General features: G+C 46.6%; 2 protein-coding genes across 7 annotated transcripts in view; both read right to left on the bottom strand.

The window, feature by feature from the left end:
• CLCN1 (chloride voltage-gated channel 1) overlaps window positions 1-3,525 on the bottom strand; it is a 33,502-nt gene extending 29,977 nt beyond the window's left edge. For 2 of the 3 annotated variants that reach the window (XM_042974132.1, XM_042974147.1), the window contains exon 1: window positions 2,527-2,866. In XM_042974132.1, coding sequence (XP_042830066.1) covers window positions 2,527-2,706 — 180 coding nt within the window. In that variant the 5' untranslated portion in view covers window positions 2,707-2,866. Of the gene's footprint in view, window positions 1-2,526; window positions 2,867-3,190 lie in introns of those variants that run through there. The other variant, XM_042974141.1, reaches the window with a different exon arrangement.
• A 3,933-nt stretch (window positions 3,526-7,458) lies between these two features.
• Window positions 7,459-25,752, bottom strand: CASP2 (caspase 2). Of its 4 annotated transcripts, XM_042974342.1 has the most exons (11): window positions 25,595-25,752; window positions 22,078-22,228; window positions 21,629-21,796; window positions 21,397-21,478; window positions 20,747-20,841; window positions 20,288-20,464; window positions 13,662-13,796; window positions 13,423-13,507; window positions 10,073-10,219; window positions 9,787-9,896; window positions 7,459-9,642 (listed from the first exon to the last, which is right to left on the bottom strand). In XM_042974342.1, the coding sequence occupies exons 1-11, from the start codon at window positions 25,666-25,668 to the stop codon at window positions 9,511-9,513; spliced, it is 1,356 nt and encodes a 451-aa protein (XP_042830276.1). In that variant the 5' UTR covers window positions 25,669-25,752; the 3' UTR covers window positions 7,459-9,510. The 4 variants fall into 4 exon arrangements, 1 of the variants encoding a protein (XP_042830276.1); XR_006213414.1 differs by lacking the exons at window positions 7,459-9,642; window positions 9,787-9,896 and adding an exon at window positions 13,277-13,337 and having other exon boundaries at window positions 10,135-10,219; window positions 13,423-13,514; window positions 13,668-13,796; XR_006213415.1 differs by lacking the exons at window positions 7,459-9,642; window positions 9,787-9,896 and having other exon boundaries at window positions 10,134-10,219; window positions 13,423-13,514; window positions 13,668-13,796.
• Between the last annotated feature and the right edge of the window lie 808 nt (window positions 25,753-26,560).

The following is a 26,560-nucleotide window of genomic DNA, read 5'->3' as shown; positions in this document are numbered from 1 at the left end:
CAGGGGAAACAAACAGCTTTTTAAATTCCTGGGCGTTGAGAGCCTCACGTAGGGTCACTTGTGGTGGTCCCTGCCCTCAGTGCTCCATCTACACGCTCCCACTCTGGACGCCTTTACCCCTGTACCCATCCTCACCCCATCTCTGTCCTCATCTTGATGGATGGCAAGGAGGCCAGCTTCTACTCTAAAGTGGAGACACAGGAACTCTGCTAAGACGGGGCATCCGTGTCAATCAGGTGTTTTATGTGTGACCCAGCTTACTGTGTGTCAGCCTCTCCCTACTATCCCAGACCCCCCTTCTCTGCCTGGCCTCCCTCCTAGGAATCCTGATGTGGACCAGCAAGGACAGACTAGCAGGGGACTCTTGGTTTCTCTTTGCCTTGGTGTGTCTGGCCTCTCTTGAGGCCCCTCAGATGCTCTCTCAAGTTCAGAGGAAGCCCACCCGCCTCACCTCCCTGTGCTCATGTGCACAAACAGGAAGCAGTCCTGGTAAGAGACTTCCCATGGCAGGATTACTAGACGCTCACACTACGGGGAGAGGACAGAGCGGCGCCCCTCAGATCTGGGAGCCCTCTGCTCTCATCCCCATGGAGAACACGTGTGTTTGGGGCAAGGGGAGCAAGGGCTCTCACTGCTTTTGGTCTGTCCTCCCCCCTTCACTAGCTCCGTCCTCTGGGGCCAGGGTCAGGCCAGGTCGTGTTGCCAGTTCTGGGAGAGCCTGGGTGGGAGAGATCTGATTTCACAATATGAGCAGCAGAGTTTACGCCCCAGTTCTGGACAGGAGCACACTCTTTGCCCAGCTCATGGCTGTTCTGTCTTCTGGGATGAGATGGGTGACTGAGCGAGACAGTGTGTCCCTCCCTGCGCTACCTGGCCCCAGAGAGCAGACACTCCCCCTGTGGCTCAGTGCATGTCCCTCCACCTGCTGTTTCAGCTGTCTGGGGTCTCAGGCTGGTGGAGGCAAGGAAGGGGGTGTGGAGGTGAGGAAGGGGGTGCTCCAGACCAAACCCTGGCTGGGAAACACCTGAGAGAGCCAAATCTGTGCCGGGTGGTTCAGGGCGAGGCACCGCATCAGAGCAGAGCTCGGGGAAGGGAGGGACAGCTCAAGTGTGAGGGGGATGCTGGGATTCACGGGTGTGTAGGGGTGAGGCTGGGAATGGGAAGGAGAGGTGAAGCAGTGTAGACACAATATCGGTGATTGTCGAAAGCTGGGTAAGGGGCATTTGGGGGTTCATTACACGGGTCTATTTTTTAAGTTTGGAATTTTCCATAATAAAAATGAAACAAAGAAAAACTTAAGTCCAAACCTCTCTTCTTTACTTTCAGGCCAGCTCTACTTCTGAAATTAATTTACCATTCTTCTCCATCAGGAAGTTTCCTGCTACTTTGTCGCCGCACCTTGACGGCATTTCACTCGCCCCACGGAGGCATGTGGTGGCATGTGGTGACCGGTGAGAGGAGCAGGGCCCTGAGGAGGGGCTTTTCTGTCCAATCCCGTCTGGTGTTGCAAGGCCAGGCCAGGCCCCACCTTCTCCGGGAAGCCCCTCTCCCCGCACTCACCATTCCCATCTCTCCTGACTTTGTGTCCCCGCCCCCACTGATTCCCCAGGGGTGCCCTTAGTAACCATCTCCATCTCCGGGATGATGCCAACTGCTGCGTGGATCCTCTCGTCCCCCAGTGCTGACATCACCTGCACAGCCACCCCTTGGTTCCCTGCCCTGTCTGCATCCCCTCATCACCCACCCCTCCCCGCCATCTTTAGCTAAAACACGTGCACACACACTTCCTCACAGATCACCTGCCTGTTTATCTGCGGCAACCTCGCAAGCTTTCCTTCATAGTTGTGCCGTCAGTCCCCTTTTCCGTGCTAGATGTCCACAGCCCACCCATCCAGACGCCCGCAGTGAGCTCACTAGGCACACACACCTCTACCTCCCCGGGGCGGGGCACCTGCAACCTGATGGGCTCCTACCTGATCCACCTTCCCACCCGAAAGTTAGGCTGCGGTTCTTCTGCTCATTTTGACCCTGGTGTACCTTTGATCACTGATCTGCAATCCAGTTCGTTTTCTCCACTTACCCCAGCACCTTTCTTCTGCCTTGTGCAGAAGCGTTTATTTGTGCGCGCACTGCAGAGGGTCAGCAGGGAGAGAGCTGGTGGTGTCTGCGTGGGGGTGAGGGAGTAAGAGGCAGCTTCACACAGAGGTGTGGGCTCCCACGCCAACCACTCTGGGCAGGTTATGTAAGCACGGGCTAGTCAAGCCTGTGTGGCTATGCCTTTCCCCCCTAGGATTCGGGTGTCCTGTTAGTCAGGGTTATATAAAAAAAGGGGATGGGATCTCTATAAATGCACGCTTAGCTGAGCTCAGCCCTTTGAAGGATTTTCGTATTTTGAACACATCACCGTGTACTTTTTAAAGTTAACACAACACTTCTCCCGCTTTCACCTGATTCCTCATTCCCCCACCCCCAGCTGTCACACAACTGTCCCCCGGATTCCACCACCCCCTCCCCCTTGGACTTTACCTGTGTGGGGCGGGTGTTGGGACGGGGGCCTGCGTCCCTCCGGAGCCTGTGCTGAAGGGCCCCATTTTCGGAGGGTAGTCCGTAGCTGGTGCAGTGCTCAAAAGGCATATACTGGTACTGGGGGGCACTACCCCACCAGCTTTGCTCCCCCCCACGCCGCTGGGACTCCGACCGCTCCATGTTCCTTCCCTGGGCCAGGCCTTGGCCTGCTCGCCCCGGGGCCTCCCCCAGTACAGCTCCTTAAGCCCGTCCTCTTGCCTGTCCCCAAGGCGTCTGGGGCAGCATGCCCACCCCCAGCTATTTATAGCCATCTCTCCGTCACATGACCCCCCCATTGCCACATCTGATCTGCTTGGGGTCGAAGCAGGTGTGAGAGGGGTGCGGGGGAGGGGTTGGGACAAGAACCTGAGGGACAGCCCGCAGGGAATTCCCTCGGCGGGGGCCAGCAGCCCTATCCCCTCCATAGTCACAAGGAGGCTTCCAGCCCCAAGCCACTGGGCCCCCTATAAACATCACCCAGACAAGCATGGAGAGGGGCTCTGCACACTCAGACCTGTGTGTTCCCGGGGGCACCGGACCTGCACCCTTAGGGTGTCCTGCCCTCGCTTCCCCGAGGAAAGGTGAGGGGTGGGTGCTGGATGGAGGGATCTGGAGGATAACTCACGTGAGAGAGTAACTGGTGCCTCTCTGCCATCTTTCCCTGTCCAGTTGCTCCCAGCTCAGTATCTTCCCAAGATTGAGTCTTCATCTGTGGGGCCAACTCTCCCATCCCGGCCAGTTTTCAGGTTGCCCCTCCAGCTTTGCTATTTCTATCTGCCAGAGGCCACTAATAATGCTTTGGTGTCATCCCCGTGACGCCACTCTTATTACCCACTGGGTGTGGGAAGCAGGGGTAACAGCCTTGGGTTCTGGCCTTTCTCCCACTTCCCAGACAGATATGTCAGTCACACCAGAAGCCTGGACTCTCGGGGAGGGACGGAGCCTCCATGTAGACTATGGAGCACCTGCCTAGGTCTGTCAGGGCAGGTTAGATAACACGGGAGAAGGAGAAGTGGGTCAGGGGCATGGGGTGGGTGGGGGGGGGGGGAAGGGAGTGTCTCTCATCATGAGCCCAACAAACAAAAAGGATGACGGGGAAGTTCTCTGCTACTCCTCCTTTTTCGGGTCAATAAGTTTTGGCCAAGGCCCAACTACCCTATCTGGTGTCTTTTTTTTTTTTTTTTTTTTAAGCCAAGTTTCCTAGGACATTCCTTCCCCTGTGAACTCCTCACTATAGAAGAAAAGTTACAAACATGAGCCAACGCATAGTTTAGAATTTGTCACCAAGTGGGGTCCGCCCCAGGGTATTCCAAGTTCAGGGACTGCAGGGTACTGACACCAATCACTTGCTCTGCAATTAAACCTTGACCTCGGCTAAATGGCACTGTCCAAAGCAGGGGAGGTGGATGCCATTAAAAGCACGTTTTCTAACACCAACCCTATGAGCTCGAAGGCTTATAATCCACCGCCAATGATTACAAATGTGTGCTGGTGTGAGGGCCTGAAGGCTGACAGATGCCTTCTCTGCAGGCAGAACGTAAGGAAAGAGATCTAATGATTTGGTGTAAGATGAAAGAATAGAGTGCCAAAGTCAAAGTAGGTTCTTTGGGGGAGGCGGGAACTTTAGAAACAGAAAACGTTGTCACGTTTGAGAAGGGCTCTCCTGAATGTAGCCAGTTTCTATAGACACTCAATAATCCTGAGAAACAAGTATCTAACACAATTACTGTTTCTTCATGCTTCCTTAGAAAATCAGGACCTGGTTATAGATTCCAGGATTTGAAGGCAGAGAGATCAGTGGGACTGGGAAAATCCACACTCCACCAAGCCAAGTAGAAACACCAGCTTGTGAAGTAGAAAAACCAGATTCTGAAACTGGGAGAGTCAAGGCAACCTACTGCTGCTAACGCTGAGGGCAGGGATTTGTGAGTAACTTGAGTCTGACATCAGAAATTGTTAATATCTCATGGGTTCCATCTTTAAGAGAACAAGAAAATAAAATGTCAGGGTGCCTGGATGGCTTGGTTGGGGGAGTGTGCACCTCTTGATTTGGGGTTGTAAGTTCAAGCCCCATGCTGACTGTAGAGAATACTTAACTAAAGTCTTTAAAACGGAGAAAAGAACATGTAAACTATGACCACCCCCTACCCATAGGTACAATGCTTGGGTTCTTATTTAGAAGATGGGTTTCTGGGGAGTTCTGTGAAAAGCTCCACAATCTGGAAACAAATTTATAAGCATGCACACATTCTAGAAGGTATGTATACTGTGTAAGGAATGAATTATTCTGGGGTTTTGAATATATTTTTTTAAGCTTATTTTTTTGTTTTTTGAGAAAGAGACAGTAAGTGGAGGAGGGGCAGAGAGACGGACAGAGAGAATCCCACACAGGCTCTGCACCATCAGTGTAGAGCCTGATGCAGGGCTCAAACCCACGAACTGGGATATCATGACCCGAGCTGAAGTCGGACGCTTAACCAACTGAGCCACCCAGGTGCCCCTTGAAGAGATTTTCTTGGGGTCTACGATACTAAAAAGTAAAACCTATAGGCTTATGGAATTGCTATTTGAAGGGAGGTTGCCAAAAATGACCATATGGGACACATGTGCAGGGGAAAGTGTGTGTTGGAGTACAGGTGGGTGTGAACGAGCCACTGCCCGCCCCCTCACCCAACAGCTTCCCATCAACTGAAGCATGAACTTTCTCTCTGGGTTACACCCTTGTTTTCAGACCTCTTCAAATCCAGCCCCCCAGCCCACTGGACAATGCACCATTACATTGTCTTTAACGGCCTCCAGACATCACTTTCCCTCTGCACATCTAGTCTAGCATCAAACCCATGACCACATGCTTTTGTTTCACCTAGGCAACTGTTAACTCTGCGTCCACCACCCCCCAAGCCGCACACACCTTCTAATTGTACTCGCTGGTAGTAGTAGCTTCTCTACTCCCCACTGGATCCCGCCCCCCCAGATCTTTACAAATACTTGGTCCCTTCCAAGGCCTGCATGAGGCCTTCCTGATAGCACTGGAGAGGTCTCTTTCTCTTCTGGTTTCTCAAACATGATACACTTGTTCTCTATTCTCTACCTAAAATAGTGCAAAGATGGGATAGTCTCTGGTCTCAGGCTTATTTTCCCAGCCCAGTGGGAAAAATCTATAACCCAAAAAAGTGAAGAGGAAAAAAAAAATCTCATGCTAGGAAGTCACAGAAGTCATACTGTTAGTTAAGAGCATACATTAAAGCTAACATTTTGTTTCACATCCTGACCTCAGTTTCTTTAGAAAGGCAGTAACTTAGAGGGTTATGGTAATAAGAGAATGCATGCAAAAAACTTCTAGTGTTTGCCCTCATAGCAAGCACTGAATATGAATGCATATTATTCAACTGAAGCTCATTCTGCCAGAGTTCACAATTCTCAAGCATTTGTAATGCATTAATACTGTGTCACCACACATCATACTTAATCCTCATGGGGACCTTTTAAGGGAGAACACTTTTCATTTTCAGCTAAGGGAAACCGAGGTTCCAGGAGGCTAGGTACCTTAGCCAAGGTCTCCAATACCTCAAAAGGCTGAGCCAGCATTCAAAATCTATTTAATTGTAGACTTCATGGCCTTCAAGCTACGTTTCTTCCCTTTTTTGTGTTATTTGAAGTCTGAGCCTCATTTTCCCCATCTGAGAAAACAAGTGGAAAATGACCAGCTCATGTGCCCGCGGGGAGGGTGGCCTGTGAAGGTGCACGTGCTCCTGTCTCCCTCTTCGGTCCAGGCGCCTGCCCTGCCCTCCCCTAATATCACGACTCTGCTCTCATGGCCCAATTTCCTCTTCCCCCTTAAGAGGAAGCTGGATGGAGGAGAGCTGCAGAGAAGGGCAGCCCCCAGCTCAGGGAGGGGATAATTTTAGCAGAGAATCCCTGGCAGAGGTAAGCAGGGGGGAAGGGAGGGGAGCTGTGAAATTCAACCTGATACTCATTCAAGGGCGGGGCGGGAAGGACATGCAATCCAGGTCAGAAACCTTGCTACTGCGCTGTAATTCCCAAATGTAGCACCCCCACAAAGAAGCTCTCCCCTGCTGAAAATGGGTACTTTGCTTACTCCCACTGTTCCAGTAATTTCCTAGCCTCTCTGAAACTTTGTATCCCTTCCTCTCTTGAGAACGGCCCCTTTTCCCTTGGGGTGCAGCCAACCAGGGTCAGCAGGCTTTTCATGCCCTTCCCTGTTGTTCAGCCAACTCCCGCCCTCCCCCTGGTGAGGTGCTTCAGCTCAACTCTTTTTGCTCTTTCCCCTCCATATCCCTCATCACTTCCCCCCAGGTCCCACTGATGCCTCCCACCACGAGGCTCCTGCAGAATCTCTCATCTCTCACTGGGCCCATATGCACTCGCACACTTGCCTCTCCAGGCACACACTTTAGATACACTGCGCCCCAAGAATTTTCTAACCTACAGAGCCCAGTGCTTAGATCTCCTTCATGCTGCCCTGAATTCTCTTAAAATCCGTGTCCGTGCTACAAAGCCTTAAATCCAACTTGGGACCATGTAAATTCTATAATCGTGACCATCCTCCTATTCCAGTCCAATCTCTTTCTCCAGCTTTCATCCCATAATCTACATAATCCAGAAGCAACAATGCTTGCTTAATGACTCTTTGGTCTCATCTGACAATAAGAAATCCCAGTGCCACTACATTTTGGGCAGTTGCCTGTGGCCAAGACAACTCAGATGGGCCCACATCTGCGTATGTAATAAAGATCATGCAGCAGAGTAACAAAAGGTGCTCGGCTCTGTGTCCAGCTCGTAAGGTGGTGAGGAATGCTGTAAGGGGCTAAGGAAATGAGAATACGTGGGCTTTAGAAGATTATCTGTGGAAACAGAGATGTCGGGCATACATCAGTAATAAATATGAGCGTTTATTTGGCACCTGAAGGCATATAAAATCCCGGCAGTGGGAAGTGGAAAGGTTCTATCACCCGAATACTTCCATATTTCGACCCAAGGGTAGAACTCCGCAACAAGTCTCCAAACCACCTGGCTCACCGAACAGGTATTTATTGAGCACCTGAACTACTACAGGCTGGGCACTATGCCAGGTACCACAGGAGATAGAGGGCATCTGTCTTCAAGAGCCAACAGTATCAGTGAACAAAACACATGGAAAAATCTAGAGTATAAATACTAAACTTGTGTATATTTTAAAGGGAAATTTTGTCCCAAAACATTTATTGAAGACCTATCCTGTGCCAGGCACTGGGTACATACTGGAGAACAAAAGAGACAAGGTTTCCACCCTCAGGGAGCTTATGACCTAGTTGGGGAGACAGAAATGAAGTGAAGCAAGCAAACACGTAATTATAAATTGTGCTAAGTGCAATGAGGGGATTAACAGGATACAGTAATAAGGAAACATGGAAGATTATTTAGAGATAGAAAGGTCTTGGGAAGGTGGCATTTAGGCCACGACTTGAGAGGAGTGGAGCTCAGGAGACCCCAGAAGAGTGTCTGCGATGGTCCAGGGCAGGGAAAGAGCTCAGAATGTTTGAGAAACTGAGGAAGGGGCTGGGCTGTCACTTAGAGGGAAATCAGCATTTTGTGAGGTCCAAGCGGGGGGGGGTGGGGGGGGTGGGGGAGTAGGAGCCCTGCAGGCCAAGGTTAGGAGTTTGGACATTACTTGAGGTGTAACAGAAATTCGAGCAGGAGAGTGACCTGATCAGATTTATAAAGACCCCAAACCAAAATCTGCCATATAGAGATTAGATTGGAGGGGGCAAGAATGGAAGTACAAGAAGAGGCCTTGAAGAACAGGGAAGCTTCATATGGCACACATGATAAACAACGCATGTAACAACAGTCTCTCTAAAATGGAGACATATGGCAAGGGGAAACAGGCCATATAAAATCAAAAGGGGATTTGATACTGAAACAGAAAGCAGGAACAAACTACTACATGACATCTTGGAGGGGCCAAATGATCCAATTAAGTAGTATTTTAGACAGATTTGGTGGCAGCCATGAAAGGAAGAGAGGAGAAAAGGGGAGAAACAGGAAGTAGGGAGATAACAACTAGGACGCTTTTTAAAAGGGACATTTCAGAGGAAGAAAAAGTTGATAAGGGGACAGGTTATGGAGTATGAGGAAGCATACCACTCTTATCTGCCTCTGCTAACACTCTCCCCGAGGCTCATTTCAGTAAAAAAGCTGAGAGAGAGAGAATAACCGATTAAAAGATCTTTGGAATCTCCCTGGGCAAAGATCAACGAGTTCTAGGTACACGGCATCCAAGCTGTAGCCTCTGCCAAGAGGCTGGGTTCCTTGAGCCTCAAGGAGCCAACAGTGGAGAACACGGGCCTTCCACTGGGTGGCCCCGTGGTGCCGCAAGGGGCGCACAGGTCACAATCACACATGCAGTGGCACAGTGTGCGTTTAGTCCTGCCTGCCCTCTTGAGGCTAAATGAAAAATGCCTCCGTTGAATCAGGACACCTTCCAAACTCTCAGGCGGAGAGAAACGGGGTTGGGATATGAAAGAAAGACAAGACAGGAGATGGCCTCTGAAACATCTTAACTAATAAAAACAACTAATAAAAGCAATTACCAAAGTGCTGTCTGTAAAAGCCCTGGGGGCGGGAACCAAACACCAGCAGCGAGGCAACCCACATGCCCTCTCCCCATCAAGACCCTGTGTTCACAACATCATCCGCCAGGCGCCTCTACAGTAGCCAGACACTCCGGGCAGCCAGGCCAGCCAGAGCCCGCTCTACAGGAAGGGAGCTTCAGCAAGACCGCTGGCCTATGGTCCCTGGTGCTAGAAGACAGGGAGGAGCCGATGAGGGGCGTGGTGTGCCACAAGCCTGGGAGATTCCCAATCCCTGAGGGGGAACAGAAACCATGTGTCCGAAGAGAAAAGGCCCGGTGGCCTCCGTGCCTCCGGGCCGACAAGGACGGCCTCACGTGGGAGGGTGTCCCGGGAACAGGTAGAGGTGCCGGCACAGGGTGCTACAGTACTCAGACATCTCCTTGCACCGGTGGAACTCTGTGCCGGGTGCATAGCCTTCACGCTCCTTGATAAGTGCGTTCACCTGGAAAGACAGGAACCAGTAGTCCAGAGTCTGAGAATCTGGGGTTTGCACGGTCCCGGCACAAGAAGAAGGGTAAGGAGGCTATGAAGGATGGTGCAAGGGAGGACGAGGAGGAAGGCGGAACACCGCACAGAGGCTACTCACCGTAACAAGCATGTCGGCCACGTGCGTGTCACAAGCCCTCTCAGAGAACACTTGAGTGAGGGCCTCAATGTACCAGGAGCCCCGCTTGGTGTTCCGCATGGCAGCGGTGCCTGCAACCGGGATGGTATTAACCACACTGTGGAGGTCGCGGGATACCTCACGCAGCTGGGTGTCCCAAAGTAGACTTCCGTGGTACCCTGTACCCTCCCCAGTCAGAGAGCCCAGCATGCGAAAGAGCACGTCTAAGAGGGTGCAGCCTTGGACTGCGGCTGGGGGCTCAGGATACCTCTGAGGCAGGCATAGCCGCAGATCATGTCCGAGCGCGTGGGCAGTCGGGTCTTCAGCAACTCCTTGCTGTCATCGCTCTCCTCGCACTCAGAGGACCCCGCGCTGTTCTTTCCGTCTTGCTGGTCAACCCCACGATCTGTTTCATCTGTAGCAACGGCAGACAGGATGGACAAACGTTATTTCCTCCCATTGCTCTGGGGCCTGCCACAGGCAAGCCAGAGTTCCCTATGGCCTTGACTGAGAAGAGCCATTTCCAGCTGTTGCCTCCGACTTCTGGCTGCTGAAATTAAAAAACAAAACAACAAAACCATTACTCCCATCCCTGCCCCAGCACGCGTCCATTCCTCGGGGGAGCACCCAGAGGCCCGGCACCACGCTCAAGCACCTGCACATGTGCAAGGTCCAGGGTCTGAGCTCCATCCGTGCTGTGTAAGTCACAGAGCGCTGATCAAATACTCCTTGTAAACAGAACTAAAAATCATATGCCCATGATTTACTTGTTCAATTAGCAATGTACCTGCCAGTCACAGTGCTTTTTATTGCAAAACACAAATATTGATAATGCAGCTTTGTATCAAAAAAACAAGTTAATAAATCAATATGATTACATGTAGGCTATGTAAAAACCACCTCAAATCTATGTTATGAAACTGAACATGCTCAGTTTCCAAGGTATTTTGGTATTTTTAATTTCATAAGCCAAATTGTAGCAGGCATCGAAGATCTGAGAGAAATTTATAAGAGGAAAAACTTAAAATTGCGGTAATTTGACTATTTTCTTCTAGATAATTGAAAAAGAACACCATTATTCAATTTTAGCAGTTCCTCAACATACCCTGAGTATATCCAACCTCCTGATGCAGGCCTCATCTGTGCCCAGACATAGTCTTATTTGGATGTTGCACTTTTATTTTGGAGGAGAGTGGGGTGAGGTCAGTAGTAGAGACAGAGAGCGAGGACACCCAGCTCAACACACTTAAGCTAAGAGAGTATGCTCCTTTCCAGTACTTTCTGTTCCATGCAACACTCAAGAGGCTAAAAGGCAAGTGAAGCTTGAAGAACTATGGTGAAATGACCAAAATTCACTGATCCAACAAACAGTTATCGAACAACTGCCATGTGCCAGGTACTGCTTTGCATTAAGCCCTAGGGATGTAGTGAAGGAGAGTCTCCTGCCCTTACGGAGCTCACACTCCACTTTGGGAGCCGGTCAACCGGGGAAGGGAGAGTAATTTCACAGACATCAATTACACGAACTAAGTACAGGAGAAGACAGGTGAGCTCAAATCTTCAAAGGTCATCTCTTGAAGGATTTACTCTGAGAGAGAAGGTTTGGATTACCCTAGGAAAGAGCAATTTCTCCCTATCCAGCTCTGATCCTGTACACAGATCTCTGAATATAGGAGGAGAAAATGATCACGAGTGTCTTCATTTCAGTTTGCCAGTAATACCTCCTAAAGGAAATAGGCCAAGCTAACTGTGTTCCCTCAAGAAAAAAGAAGCTCCTTTCCTCCCTTGGTGTCTCAGATCTATTAATCAATAAGTGTTATTGCTTCTTCCAATAACACAATATCCCATCTGTTTTCTGTATTATTGCTATTTTTTTAAGGAGATTAATTTTCATCCCTTCATTCAATATTTATTAAGTACTACCATATATCAGGCAGTGCTCTGGGGCTGGGCATCCAGCTGAACAGACACTAAGTTCCTGTCCTCACGTACTCTTTCCTCAGTGCAGTTCCCTAACACGGTAATCGTCCTGGAAAAGAATTCATCACATTATTTAAGCTACCAACAGCTCCACACAATGATCTGTTGAAGTCCAAAATCTGTTTGACTAAAGATTTATCATCAGCGGCCTACCTTATCTTACTACACACCCACATAGATACCCAGTCTCTAAATCAGATCCGGGCAGACTTCCAGCCCAGCACAACATCTGGGGAAGAGTGGGGGCTGTCCTTTTAGTCCTGGTGTGCTTGTGGTCTTGTATTCCTGTTTCGTCTGGAAGCCCCTATTTACTACTCCACACCTATGCAGATTTTATCATTTTGGGTCCAAATTAAGCCTTACTAAATTAAGTCTCTACCAAATGTGTTCAAACTAAGCCAACTTAAAACGATCTATTCCCTACTGCTTACTCCTTCACACATATGGTTTGCATCTCACTAATTTCACCCTTGCTTGAGGCCTCTGAATTATTCTCAAGCTACTTCACGTACATTTGCTTTCTCTTTCTAGTCATCGGTAGGCTATTTAGAGAGACACCACATTTTTTCTTCTTTTTTTTTTAAAGAGGAGCAGTTAGAGAGCCCACACATTTTCTTTTGCCTTTGTGACAGTGCCTAGTGTAGTCACGTTGTAGAACCTTAATAAAATTATCTCCTTTGGTGATATTATGACATTATTAACAGTATTAACCATTTACATCTGTTGAATACACAACAGATAAAAAAAATTATTTGTATGTTAGGACAAAGTGACCTTTAAGCCAAACTATAAGCCCCTTGAGGGCACTAACCATGTAATAATGGTCATGGCTGGCATTTTCTGTGGATTTACTATGAGCCAGGTCCTGTGCTAAGTAAGCCCTTCAAGTGTATGATTCTGTTCAATGATCACAACAACCTTACGAAGTAGGTCTGATCATTATCTACATTTTGTATGCAGGAAACTAAGGTGGAGAGACATCAAGTAACCTCTCTAACTTGACAGAACTGGTCAGTGGTAAAGTCAAAATGTGACTCCAAAGTTAGAGTTGCCCTCCAGGATGAAGAGTATGCCCGCATGTCTTCGGAGCCTAGTCCTGGAGTCCTGGCTGCAGGCGAGAAAGAAGAGGGACAGAAGTGTCTCAGGGACAAGTAAGAGACAAAGCCCGACCTGGGGCTTCTGCACTGCAACCCTGCCCGGTACAAGGATGACGAAGAGGCAACGATGGAGCGCAGGTGAAAAGACGAGAGGGGAAGAGGGATGCAGGAAGGAAAAGAAGAAGTGGAAGAGAGACAGAAGAGACAGACAGAAGTGCCTCAACTGCAGTGAGTAACAAAAGAAAGCGCAGCAGAGTTAATAGTGCAGAGGTGACAGAGTTCTCACGAAGGAAGAGTCTTGAGAAGAGGGTATGGTGGTGCACAGAGAGCTGACCAACCTGAGAGCCATGGGCTGCCCAAGTCCCAGCACACCCCATGCATCGGGAGACACTTACAGAGCAAGAGAGGCGGTGGCAGCAGTGAACAGAAGGAGGTGCCCAAGGGATCCGATAGCACCTGAGAGGAGCAAACAGGAAAGTGAGAGCTGGTGGGAGGCTGCCCAGGAGCCACCACCCGGGTGCTGGTCTGCTAGAGCACTCACCTCCACGGCAGGCCTGGATGAAGAACATTTTCGGCTTGTTCTGTAGGTTTGGGCAACTAGCGTTGTCAAAGAGCCGAAAAAACCTCTTGAAGCTGCCAGAAAGGAAAGAAAGAGAAGGGAGGTTAAGTAGCCCGCAGGGCCTCCTGAGTCCTGTATTGGCCACAGCAGCCATTACAGGAGAGATGGGTAGGCAGGAGGGGAAGTCACCGAGCTCGGACAGCTGTCGGACACGAGATGACACACACCTGAAGCAGTTTGCCATCCACACCGTAGATGCCTCCCTCCACGCCATGAGAGAGGAGCGCTACTATGCAGGAGTCAGTGACACGGTGGGCAGGTAACTGGGCAAAATTCTGAAGTTTCTCTTGCATTTCCTGCAGGAAAAATACCTTTTGGTTAGTGTCGTTCACTGTAGTCTGCGCCAATGTCATCTTTCTTTGGTGTCTGAACCCCTGAGCTATTAGAAGACCTGATGCGTTCTATATATTATGTGGCCAACGATAACAGATGTCAGAGACCCTATGAGGCTAAAAAAAAGCTATGGACTCATCACAAAAATGCATGACTTCAGACACACAATTCTGAATATAATTTCACAAAATTCAGACTCACTGAGATACGTTAAGAACTCCTGGACTAAAGCAAGTTACTAATGAAGCTAATCATGAGATAGTTAACTTTATCCACTCCCCAGTCATCAACCAAATCTTCTAGCAAATGCCCTTGTATAAAAATGACACAAGGAGGACCACCAGGTGAGTTATGAGTGAATCAAATATTTACCCAGCCATAAGGAAATAAGCTGTTCTCACTAAGGGCTAATGGGATCATGACAATAAAGAATACTAGCACTTTTATGCGATTTTCTGTCTGAGATTTTAAGCTCCCAGAAACAATGACGATATCTGTACAAAATGCTCACTTCAGGGAAGAGTGTGCTGTAAAGATAATTAAGCACAGGGCCATGGCTACATACATGGGCTACAGGATCAGACAGACCTAGCTTTGATCCCTGAGTTCATAAATTAGAATCAATTATTTCGCCCCTCAAAGCTCTAATACTCATTTTGTAAGAGGGTAATTAAGAGTAAATTTTTTCCAAGTTTGTATAAAGATTAAATGAGATACTGCATAGAAAGGATTTAGAATTACAACTGGCACCTACTGCACAGATCTGCCATTATTATAATGTGCATATCTTACAAAGAGTAGCGATGTCATTTTCTCAAAGAAACCTACTACTGGTCAACCTTGTAGTCCAACTTAAGAACCTTATTTGTCATGCACCAGGTTGCCACATGTGAGTATCACTCTACCTTAAACACTTGGCCCATCCAATGGCAAGCTATACAAAATAGTTTAATAATCCAATTTAAACTATTAAATCTAGGTCTCCCTCTACAACTAGAGAAGTCTGAATGGTCCCTCCTATTTGAGATGAGCAGGGAGAAAGCAAGTTCATTTTGACTATGAATTTTAATATAATGAAAATGAATATGCTATCTAGGCACATTAGTTACCATGTACAGCCCCCAATAAAAAGCACACTCGTATAATATATTTCTTACAAGTTCTGGAAAGTTGTAAGAAAGGCAAAGTCTTGGGTCCTAGCAAACTCCAGGTGATTCTGACATGCTAAAGTTTGAGAACTACTAATCTATTTGTTCAGAATACTTCCGTTTGCAGATAATGGAGACAATTATACAAAAGCCTTGAAAGGCTGCAACTTAAACTGGATATGAAGAACTTGGCTTTATTGAAAAGTATGTTCATTTTCTGGGCAAAGAGAAGCCAATCATAATATTGGAAATCTTACGGTAATAAAAAGATATCCAAAATTCATTTATTTCTAGAATATATAATCTTAAGAGAATACATGAGTATGAATGTTTTTCTTGAGTCGACCATAATAGAATTGTAACATAGAGTAGTTGAAGTTCATTTTGCTGGAAGAAGGCTGTAAAAATGTATGTTTGGCACCTACTCAAGAGCATTTTGAACTTAAGTGAGACTATTAGGTCAGTAAATAGTGGACAACAGAGCCCAAAGTAAAAACACACACTTAGTAATTGAATTTAATAGTACTAAATGGATAAATGGGGGTTATATCATTTGGGTAAAATTTTCTGAAAGCAGCAAAGCTTAAAATAGGATCTCTAGATTTATTCCTGATAAAATTACAGTACTTCTAAAAATAGCAGAGTTCTTAACCAGAGGTTGGGGGACACAAGAGAATAACCTATAAACCCTCAGAAATGATATGCAAAACTTTACGGCTAGCTGCATTTTCCAGGAATGAGCCATAGCATGTCCTTACATTTTCAAAGCAGTCTGTGACCCAAATGTAAGTTAAAAATCAATACCACATAGCGGGGGGTGGGGTACCTGGGTGACTCAGTCGGTTGAGCGTCTGACTTCGGCTCAGGTCATGATCTCACAACTCGTGAGTTCGAGCCCCGTGTTGGGCTCTGTGCTGACAGCTCAGAGCCTGGAGTCTGCTTCAGATTCTGTCTCCCTCTCTCTCTGCCCCATACCCACTCATGCTCTGTCTCTGTCTTAAAAATAAATAAAACGTTACAAAAAATTTTTAAAAAATAAATACCACGTGGGAAAAGGAAATCTGCCACTTTAAAATGTATCTCATTTCCTTGGGGTGCCTGGGTGGCTCAGTCGGTTGAGCGACCGACTTTGGCTCAGGTCATGATCTCACAGTTTGTGAGTTCGAGCCCCGCGTCAGACTCTGTGCTGACAGTTCAGAGTCTGGAACCTGCTTCTGATTCTGTGTCTCCCTCTCTTTCTGCCCTTCCCCCATTCATGCTCTGTCTCTCTCTGTCTCAGAAATAAATAAACATTAAAAAAAAATTAAAAAAATAAATAAAAATAAAATGTATCTCATTTCCTAATATACGATAACTAATTCTAGAACTAGTAGCCTCATGGGAGGTGCAGTGACAGAAGACTTTGATGACCAGGAGGAAAACTGAAAACCTCCACGAGCAGTGAGAATACCAGTGTACTGTCCAGCACCATGTAGTGGAGAGGATTCTCTAAGACTATACTATTTCAAATTTTTAAATGCAATTATTTCTAAAGTCAAAAAGGTATAATAGGGAGAAAAAAAGATCTTAATTTTTTTTGGTTCTCTTTGCTTGCCAAATAATTACATGAGAAAAGAGTTGAGTCTCTTGAGAAGTCCTACCAGGAATAAAATATTCTGTGCAGATGCCCAAAGAACCAAATTATCACAACCACTGTAACTACCTGGTTTTAACTGTACTGAGAGTTTGATTGATTGGCCACTGTTGGAAACTGACTGTGCAACGTCCTCCTGTTTCTGAGTCTCCAGAGCTAAGGACCAGGCTACAAGGAGGGCTATCCCCCAAGGTTTAGTTCTATGCCTTTTGGTCTTCTGACTCTAACCTCCTTCTCAAAGATTTCATATTCTTATCACTTAAAGTATTTCTCCTGCACAGGTAATGCCCAAATGTTTGGTCTTGATTTCTCTGAGACCCTCAAATCCTTACTTAATTTTTCTATCTTTTTCTATATGCAGTCATTTAACCACCGAGCACTAACAGTACAGTCATGCCATTACGCTATTTTCCACACACATTCTTTCCCTCTTGGTCTACTATTCTGTCCAGGATCCCAACATCTTGTACTCCCAGTATATTAACTCCAAACTGGATTCCCTGCCACTGGTCTCTACTTCACTCTTCCCAATGGTAGCCCGAATCATCACTGTGAATGTATCACCTTTCTGTTAAAAAAATTACTAACGGTTTTGTAAAACAAGGAAGTTCAAGGGCCTGGGATTCTAGTCCCTTTATCTCCAATCTTATTTTTGGCACTTTTTTGCCATGGCACATTTGCTTTACCCATTATTTCCCTAACATCACAGACACATTTCTATCTATAGGCTATTCTCCCTGCCTAGGACCCCTCCCCCACTCCTCTGTGCTTCAGGGGCTTCTATCTTTCAAGGCCAGCTCAAGTCTCACACAATCCATTTATCTTTCTGACCACATCTACTGAGGGGATGGTTTCTTTATCTTAACTACTGTAGAAGACTTGTCTACTCTTGCTTGGTCCTTAAGAATATAAGGGAAGTACTTCTTTTTTTGCTGATGTCAAGACTACCTCATCTGAGGTCCCGTGAACTCAAGAATCACATTAAAAAAAATTTCTAGTAAATTTATAGAAGCAAACATAGTTCCGCCTCAGCTATTGTAAAGTGTTCAAAATTAATATTTATTTATTTTTATTTTTTTAAAAGTCGGCTCCATGGCCAGTGTGGAGCCCACCGTGGGGCTTGAACTCACAACCCTGTGATCAAGACACGAACTGAGATCAAGAGTAGGATGCTTAACCAACTGAGCCACCCACGTGCCTCTGATTAATTTTTAAAGTAAGTTCTATGCCCAACATGGGGCTTGAACTTACAACACCAAGATCAAGAATCATATGCTTTCCCAACTGAGCCAGCCAGGAGCCCCTAGGACAATGTAACCAGAGAATTAGAATCTAATAGGTACTTGAATCTACATCAGTTTTAGCATAAATGGGAATGGTATTTGTGAAGTGGGCTTATGGGTACACCAAATCTGCTGAATGCCTCTGAAAAACAGTAGTATATAGCTGACTTGGTGACTCAGTACTGTATGTATGTATGTATGTATGTATGTATGTATGTATGTATTTATTTATTTATTTTTATTTTGAGAGACAAAGAACAAGCTGGGGAGGGGTAGAGACAGGGGGAGACAGAGGATCAGAAGTGGGCTCAGTGCTGACAGCAGAGCCTGACGTGGGGCTCGAACTCACAAACCATGAGATCATGGCCTGAGCCAAAGTCAGATGCTTAACTGAGTCACCCAGGCACCCCAGCACTGTATTTTTAATTATCAAGCATATAAAATCCCTTATCAACTGCATACAATTTGGAAAACTATGACATAATAGCTTCCTAGTAAAAAGGAATGGCTAGAGGGGCACCTGGATGGCTCAGTCGGTTAAGCATCTGACCCTTGATTTTGGCTCAGGTCATGATCTCATGGTTCATGAGTTCGAACCCCTCCTTGGGCTCTGTGCTGAACAGCATGGAGCCTGCTTGGGATTCTTTCTCTCCCCTCTGCTCCTCCCTTACATGTGCATGTGCTCTCTCTCAGAATATTTAAAAAAGAAAAAAAAAAAGGCTAGACCAAAAGCTCTAGAGAAACATAAATAAACATTCATTTTGTTAAGTGGCCTTCTAAGTGGTCTCTTGGTAGGAATTACGGCTGATGTCCTACCCTCATTCCCTTCACGCTCAGTAGACCTCTTAGGAAAGCATATAACCCACTTGATCAAGAGTCACAGCCTCTACTGATTGAGCCAGCTAGGTGCCCCGAGCATATAACCTACTTGAATATCACTTGATTACTACAGAAGCTGTTCCAGCCATGGCTTTGAAGCATGGATGGGTTTACTTCTCTGTATGGGCTATTATTGCAAAGGTGGTGAAAAGAGCAGGTAAATAACACTAAGGTATCTACTGTTGAAATTGGCCTTACCAAAAGTACAGCATGTATACAATCATTCTCATTGAAGATAGCTGAGAAACAGAAATGAAGACCACAGACAATGCTGAAGACAAAGATTTCCTATCTCAACAAGTCAAAGTGAATTTCCTAGAAACTTTGATTTTACCACTGATGTTACCAAAAGCAAATTTGAGAAAGTACTATTATTCTGGAATCAAAATGAAGAATTAGGGGTGGAGAGATGGGTTAAATAGGTGATGGGGATTAAGGAGTGCACTTGTCATGATGAGCACAGGGTGATGTATGAAGTATTGAATCACTATATTGTATACATGCAACTAACATAACACTGTATGTTAACTAACTGGAATTAAAATAAAAACTTAAAAAGAGCAAAAGGATGGAAATGGGAAAAAAAAATGAAAATTAATATCTATTTACCAATAGGCTATCATCAATTCCAGAAGAGAAAAACCTAAAGGTAACTAAGTCAGCAGTACGGCTCAGTAATTGGGGTTAACAGGGAAACAGGGAATAGCACACAATGAAAATGCTTGCGATTTGTAGGAATCTAGTCCGGAAGTAATCTACTCTAAGATCTGTCTTGTGGTCACACAACTGGTAAGGGTAAGGAATTTTTCCATGTTAATTCATGGAAACTGCCAAGGACAGTTCTAGCAAACTTTCACTTGCAAGAATTTTATCTGCCAAAGTAATCTTTTCAACAATAACTGGACTTGTAAGCAACAATATCAACCAAGAAGTAAATGTCCTGTGTCATCATGGCTTAGAAGTATCTTTCCTGATTGGCTGGGAGAATCTCAGTGTCTCCTCACATCCTGAGTGACTGCGAACCAAGTTTCTGAACATGGAAGAACCCAAACTGGGACTGGTGTTGCTCAGGAGAGCACAGTGACCCTAAGCTTAACACTGGAGCTGCTGGCTGGCCTGAATTCTTTTTTTTTTTTTTTTTTTTTAACTAGCTTGCAAGGCAAGACACAGAACAGAATGAGTAAAAAGGTACAAAGGAAAATAGAACTTGAGGGGCACCTGGGTGGCTCAGTCAGTTAAGTGTCCGACTTTGGCTCAGGTCACGATCTCACGGCTCGTGAGTTTGAGACCTGCACTGGGTTCTGTGCTGACAGCTCAGAGCCTGGAGCCTGCTTTGGATTCTGCGTCTCCCTCTCTCTCAAAAATATACATTAAAAAACAACAACAACAACAACAAAAAACCCACCATAATTTGAGTAACACCTGAGTAACATCTATCCAGCAGTGGAAGAGCAGTGAATGTTCCTGGCCCAAAGTGTTGCCCAGCCCTCCAATGCACACATTAGATGTACCTGTGCAGTCTGGTCAAGTAGAACATGGACTTTGTAGCCTAAGAGCTTGAAAAGGGTGACCAGAGTGCTGTGGTCCACATCCCCTCCAGAGCGAAATTCCAGGTCTTTCTCTCCAGTGAAGTGTACATTGCTCAGCACCAGTGCCAGGCCACGAGGCCGAGACTGCAACCTATAGGCCTGGGGTGGGATGGGGGTGTGGGGGAGGCCAATTAGAGCTTCTTATGGACACAAACTATGTCTCCCCAACTAAAAAATCCGACACATTTCAAGAAAACAAAGCCATCCTATTTTTGTTAACCCCACCAGATCAATACAGAGAAATGCTCCGAGAAGATAACCAATCAGTAATGCCTTTCTGACTAATAAAGCAGGAAGGAGATATATACGCAATCTAAGTTCAGATGCCCAGGAAGGGTCTCCCATTTCCCAACTCTTCCTCTTGCATTCTGCATGACTCACCAGCTGGTAGTGTGTTTGATAAAATTCGGGAGTGCAAGGCTTCACGTGAAGGCAGGGAGGACCATCTCCATTGTCTAGGGAGTGTTCCACAGCATCTGTGGCATAGAGAGCCAAAAACACTAGTATACAATCTGTGTCAATCCTAGTACTTCATTGTAACTTAAGGCACCCTGTTGAACTGGGGTTTTAATAATTAGTGGTTCTGCTCACTCCCCAAAACTGTCAAATCCAGGAGGGCAGAGACCCTATGTGCTTTTGCTCACTGCTGGATTACCCTCCCACATACCGTACTGAATGGGGTATCTGATAAAAGCCTTGTTCTAATCAATAGGCTACTCAGTCAGCAGGCTAGTGGCCCAAAATGTAGTCTTTGCTCATTCTAAAGTAGTGGCTTTAAGGAGCCAGGCCACTCGGGTAGGAATTTCCTACCTATACCTGAGCTAAGGGCTAAATACTGTGGAAAAATCATCTGTGATGGAAGGAAGCAGGCCCAACCAATACCCCATCTAAACTTTCCTGCTAGTCCCTAACAAATTCACCGAGGAAACTGTTCCCAGTATGAATATAAATAGGAATCGTGCTAGGGCAAAGTCAGATACCAGTCAAGAAACAAGTCAATCTGTGGGACGTGTTATGCCATCGATTCTCACCTGGAGACAGGCGGAGTTGCTTGTGAGGGGGACAGGACTCACACATCGGGAAGGGGAGACTCCAGTCGTTGTCACAGCTCAACTGTAAGAAACCAGGACCCATCATACCAGGTCTTAAGGAGATGATCCTGTCTGAATAGAACCATCATCTAGTCTCCCCAGCCCCATCTCAAAAATTCCTTTCCCACCAAACGAATCCTTCTCAACACACCACATGTCTAGGGCTCCATACCGGTGGGATTGCATGCTGAAGATCAGAGAGGGTAGTGAGCAACAGATCCTCCAGATGACCCTGCTTGGTCTCCCTCAGGGCCACACAGAAGGCATTAAAAGCCTGGGGACCCCTCTTGGGCAGCAAGTTGAGAAGTTCCACATTTTGGCTGAAACTGCCCACTTTGGCCTAAGATAAAAAAAAAAAAAAAACAACATGAAATCATATTTACTTATCCAGCTATAATCTTCTCTCTCCAGATGACATTCCTAGTAATCTCAAGAATCCTTTTACAGGAAAAATACATGTATGGGGGGAAGTCTTTCCTATTATTTTTAAATTATATGTCTTTTCTGTTTAAGGCTTTAGGGTAGAAGGGCATTTTCATTTCCTTAGTAAGGCTCTACATCCTTTGTCATACTCCCACGACCAATTTATTTATTTGGCGTTTCTCTTTCGCTTCCAAATACCTGAATGTGCTCCCTCATTTCCAAGGTGATGATGTCCTTCTCTAGGAGGTGTTCTAACAGTTCACTCAGCAAAAGTTGTTTGGCCAGTACCACTCGGTTCTTTTTTAGTGCTTCCTGATGGTCAGGATGCATGCCACACACTCCCAGTATCCTACAGATTTAAGGCAGAGGGAAAGGCTGTCAGGTACAAGATTTGGCACAGAAGAGTAGAGTGGAACAGTTGTGGGTAGACAGAACACAAAGGATGGGACTGCAATAACCAATATTAAGCATATTTTATTGAATCTGGTTAAAATCAAAGCAGTATTCAGCAGTAACACACTGGTCATAAAGAAATAACGTATAATTTTTTATGGAGTATGTTCAACTGAGACCATCCTCTGAGATGAATTAGTCTGTCTAGGGGAGGAAAATACCTATCTTGAAAAAATGATACACACAGAAGCACAAATATATTTATGAGAAGAAATATTCCTCTGACACACCAATTTCAATTAAGAGATTATTCCAGGGGGCCTGGGTGGCTCAGTTGGTTAAGTGTCCGACTTTGGTGGCTCAGGTCATGATCTCGCGGTTTGTGGGTTGGAGCCCCGCATCGGGTTCTGGGCTGACAGCTTTGAGCCTGGAGCCTGCTTCCCCACTCTGTGTGTCTGTCTGTCTCTCTCTCTGCCCCTCCCCCACTCGTGCTTTGTCCCTCTCTCTCAAAAATAAAGACATTAAAAAAATTAAAAAAAAAAAAATTAAAAGATTATTCCAGAAAACCTTTTGCATTATTTATCTAGGCTGCTATAAATGGTATGTTTAAAATGATCCCGGGTGAGGAATAAAATAATTTAATACAACGGCAAAAGTTCAAGCCAATCACTGGCTTTAACATGAAATAAATGAGATAGGTGTACACACACGCACGTACTCTCTATCCCACTTATACCTATGGTTTTTAAAACTTAAGTTCCTGTGACAAAATGATGCTAGAAATAAGAACTGGGTAAGTAGAAAGTATGACAGAAAGTCACAGTAAATACAGACGACAAACAGAATCAACATAACTTGAGATCACTTTAAAGAGTTAAAACATAAAGGCTAAATTCTTTTGGTAATTTAATAGAGATGTCTATTTCAAGGATTCTTGGTTTTGCTATTGGTTTGGAAAGAGACCAGCTTCTGTTTATGAATTTTAAAATTCCCATTTCCAATGTATATCATCTCTGTGCCTAGTTTACATAAACCCAGAGCTCACCAGCCTGCTTAGTTCCCAAGAAGATGACAACAGTAAGGGTCTGACGGCGGGAAAGGGATGAGGTAACAGCTTCAGTTTATAACTTTAAAGCCTATTTAAAGATGCACACTGATTCAAAGACATTAAAATGTGGGGGAGGGGGGATGAGGAATTTGCATCTTAGAATCAATCAGTTAAATACCATGCATTTATAGGATGCACTTGGCTTAACTCCAGGTTAGAGATACAGAGAGGAAGGAAAAGCAGAGTCCTGGAAGAGCTGAGAGACCCAAGAGGAGGATGGCATGTGGACCTTAAGGCAGAGGAAGTGGTCAGCAAAACATTCCCAAGATTGGAAGCAGCCAACTTCGGTTAAGTTTAGGGTTTGGGACAGTGATGTTTGAAACTCCATTTAAGCTTCGGGTTTCTGTTTATTAGAAATACTCCCATGATCCCAAACCTTCAGTAGAAACCTGCTACAATAGATCTGGAGAAATCAAAAACCTTATTTAAGAAATCACCTTAGGGGCGCCTGGCTGGCTCAGTCAGCAGAGTGAGCAACTCTTGATCCCGGGTTTGTGAGTTTGAGCCCCACGTTGGGTGCAGAGATTAGTTAAAAAAAAAAAAAAAAAAAAAAAAAGTGGGGCACCTGGATGGCTCAGTTGGTTAAGTGTCTGACTCTTGATATTGGCCCAGGTCATGATCTCAGAGTCAGCTGTGGAATTGAGCCCCATGTCCGGCTCAGCCGGCAGTGTGGAGCCTGCTTGGGATTCTCTCTCTGCCCTTCCTGTGCTGTCTCTCTTGAAATAAATAAACTTTAAAAAAATTAAAATAAAAAAATCTTTAGGGTGACTGAGTGACTCAGTTGAGTGTCTGACTCTTGATTTCGGGTTGGGTCATGATCCCAGGGTCATGGGATCAAGCCCTGCATGGGGCTTTGTGCTGAGCGTGGAGCCTGCTTGAGATGCTCTCTCTCCCTCTGCCCCTCTCCCCTGCTCGTGCTTGTTCTCTCTTAAATAATAAATTAATTAGTGAGTGAATAAATAGACATCTAAAAAATATATATATATAAAAGAATCACCTTAGAAAACACCAAGCCAGTAACAATGATGGCGTATATGAAACTGGTAAAAATAAATGTTATCAGGCCAACTGCAAGACAACATCACAGCTGGAGATGCTGGGTATTTCCTTAAGATACCTATCACTGGTGAAGCAGGTTTCCTCAAGTTTCTTCCCTTAGTTTACCAGCAGCATTTCAAACTTTCTCCTCCCTTGGTTTCCCTGATACTTTCTCTCCAGTACCTCCCTCCGCCAACTGTTCCTGTTCCTTCACAAGATCTGTAGCCTACCCTTGAATGTTGACATTCCATTAGGAACCCCCTCAAAGAGCCTCTCCCTATTCAATCTCACCCATACTCACAATTCACTAACTGACTCACAATTCTTAACTCTTTTGAAGTTCTAGACTTAAATTGTCAATCAGTAACTCATTAGGTTTAATCAGAAGCATTATCCATTCTCCACACACCTGCTGCTTTCTGCATTCCACTTTAGGCCAAAGTCTCAATTGTGGACTTTCCCAAAGTAATCATAATCATCTAGAACTCCAGGCCACAGATGGAAAGGGAGGAGGAAAAGGAGAAAAGGACACAAAAGGAATTCCTAAGTCTGGATTCTATGTTTTTCTGCAGGTTCTGGCTCCAAAGCCCGAAGTTAATCTTCTGGGTCTGGATCACGAGGCATTAAAATGTTATCCAGGGTGATCCCTGCCATGAAATGATATAACTGGGGCAGAGGCGGAGACACACTGGGAGTCTCGGAACCACCTCGTCCTTTCAAAGTACTCAACCCCTAAAGCCCGTGTCGACTGCTTTGAAAACCTGATCACTGTACCCAAAGCAATACGTGTCATGATACAGTCAATCCAAATCAAATGTACATCAGGGAAGACTGCGAGGTCTGCAGATGTCATCCGCTTTTAAGGGGGCAAAGTTCCTCATACAGGAGTAGAGGGACAGAAAGGATGGAGAATCTTTAAGAGAAGCCGAGATTCGGCAGTACCGGAGAGCTCCTCATGTCCAGAGACCCCTGGGGTTGGTCAAAGCAGGCTGGGGCAGTCAGAAGAGGGACAGGGCCGAGAGGAAGCCCAACGCTCGCGCGCCCCTCGGGGACTCGCCTGGCCTCCCACCCTTGGCTGCACGGGTGGACACGGCTGCTTCCAGAGGCGCCAGGGCCATGATCCGTATTCCCTTCCCTGGGCCCAACTAAGGACCTGTGCGACCCTCCCTCACTCACCTGCGCCCTCTGTCAGCGGCCATTACCTCCTTTCGGTGCAGACAGGGCCGGGAGGCCGCGCTCCGCGCCGCCATTTACCGCTTTTCCCGGGCTGTGCGCGTACCGCCCACAATCCAAACAAACGGAAAACCCTCACGCCCTCAGCATCCCTCCCCCCGTCCGCCGGCGCACATTGCGCCTGCGCGCTGCTTCTTCTAGCTCCACCCCCACGCGAGAGCTGCCCCGCCTCTGCCGTCGCCAGTGCGCGCGCAGGCACAGAGCCCTCGCGCTAGAAACGCCGTCCAATGGGGTGAGAGAGCGCTCTTGGCGGAAAGGGAAGGGGCGGGGGAAGGCGAGGAAACACCCCGTCCTACGCGGGAATCCGATTGGTCGTCGGTTCCCGCGGAAATCGCGGGTGCCTCTCCGGCGCCTCCCACCCTGTCTCACCCGCCTATTGCAACGTTACTGAGACGGGTTTGGCCGGACTTTATGCTTTATTGAAGTTGAACTGTTGGGGCCAGGATAAGGAGGAGATAGAGGGCACTAGGCGTTACACAGATACCACACAGTGGATGAAAGGCTGAGTGGGGAGCGCACCCCTGAGGAAGGTGGGTCAGCGATGGCCGAGCAGCTCCCAGTGGCTAAAACCTACATTACAGCCGAAGCACGATTCCAGAAAATCTAGTGTTCTGTTGGGATCTTAGCGAGCAGGACCCGGGGGTGGGGGTGGGGGTAAAATGCTGCGGTCCGAGTGCAGGGGTGAGGCTTAAGCGGTTAGACACCGTGCATGTGGCTCCAGCGCTTCATAGCAGGTGATTCAAGAGTGACCCTCAGGTACTCCGCCACCCCTGGCAAGCCCCTGTCATCCTTTCTGATCCTTGTCCACTCGTCTTAAAATCGGAAGTCCCTCCCCCGGGGCAGTTTACTCCAGTTTCCTAATGGGGTGGGGACCCTGCCCTGGAGACTGCTCTTTAGCCCCAGGGCAGA

This window comes from Panthera tigris, chromosome A2 (assembly GCF_018350195.1).
Source record: "Panthera tigris isolate Pti1 chromosome A2, P.tigris_Pti1_mat1.1, whole genome shotgun sequence".
NCBI lineage: Eukaryota > Metazoa > Chordata > Mammalia > Carnivora > Felidae > Panthera > Panthera tigris.
Note: the sequence above shows the minus strand (reverse complement) of the source record. Positions and strands in the feature narration are given on the sequence as shown.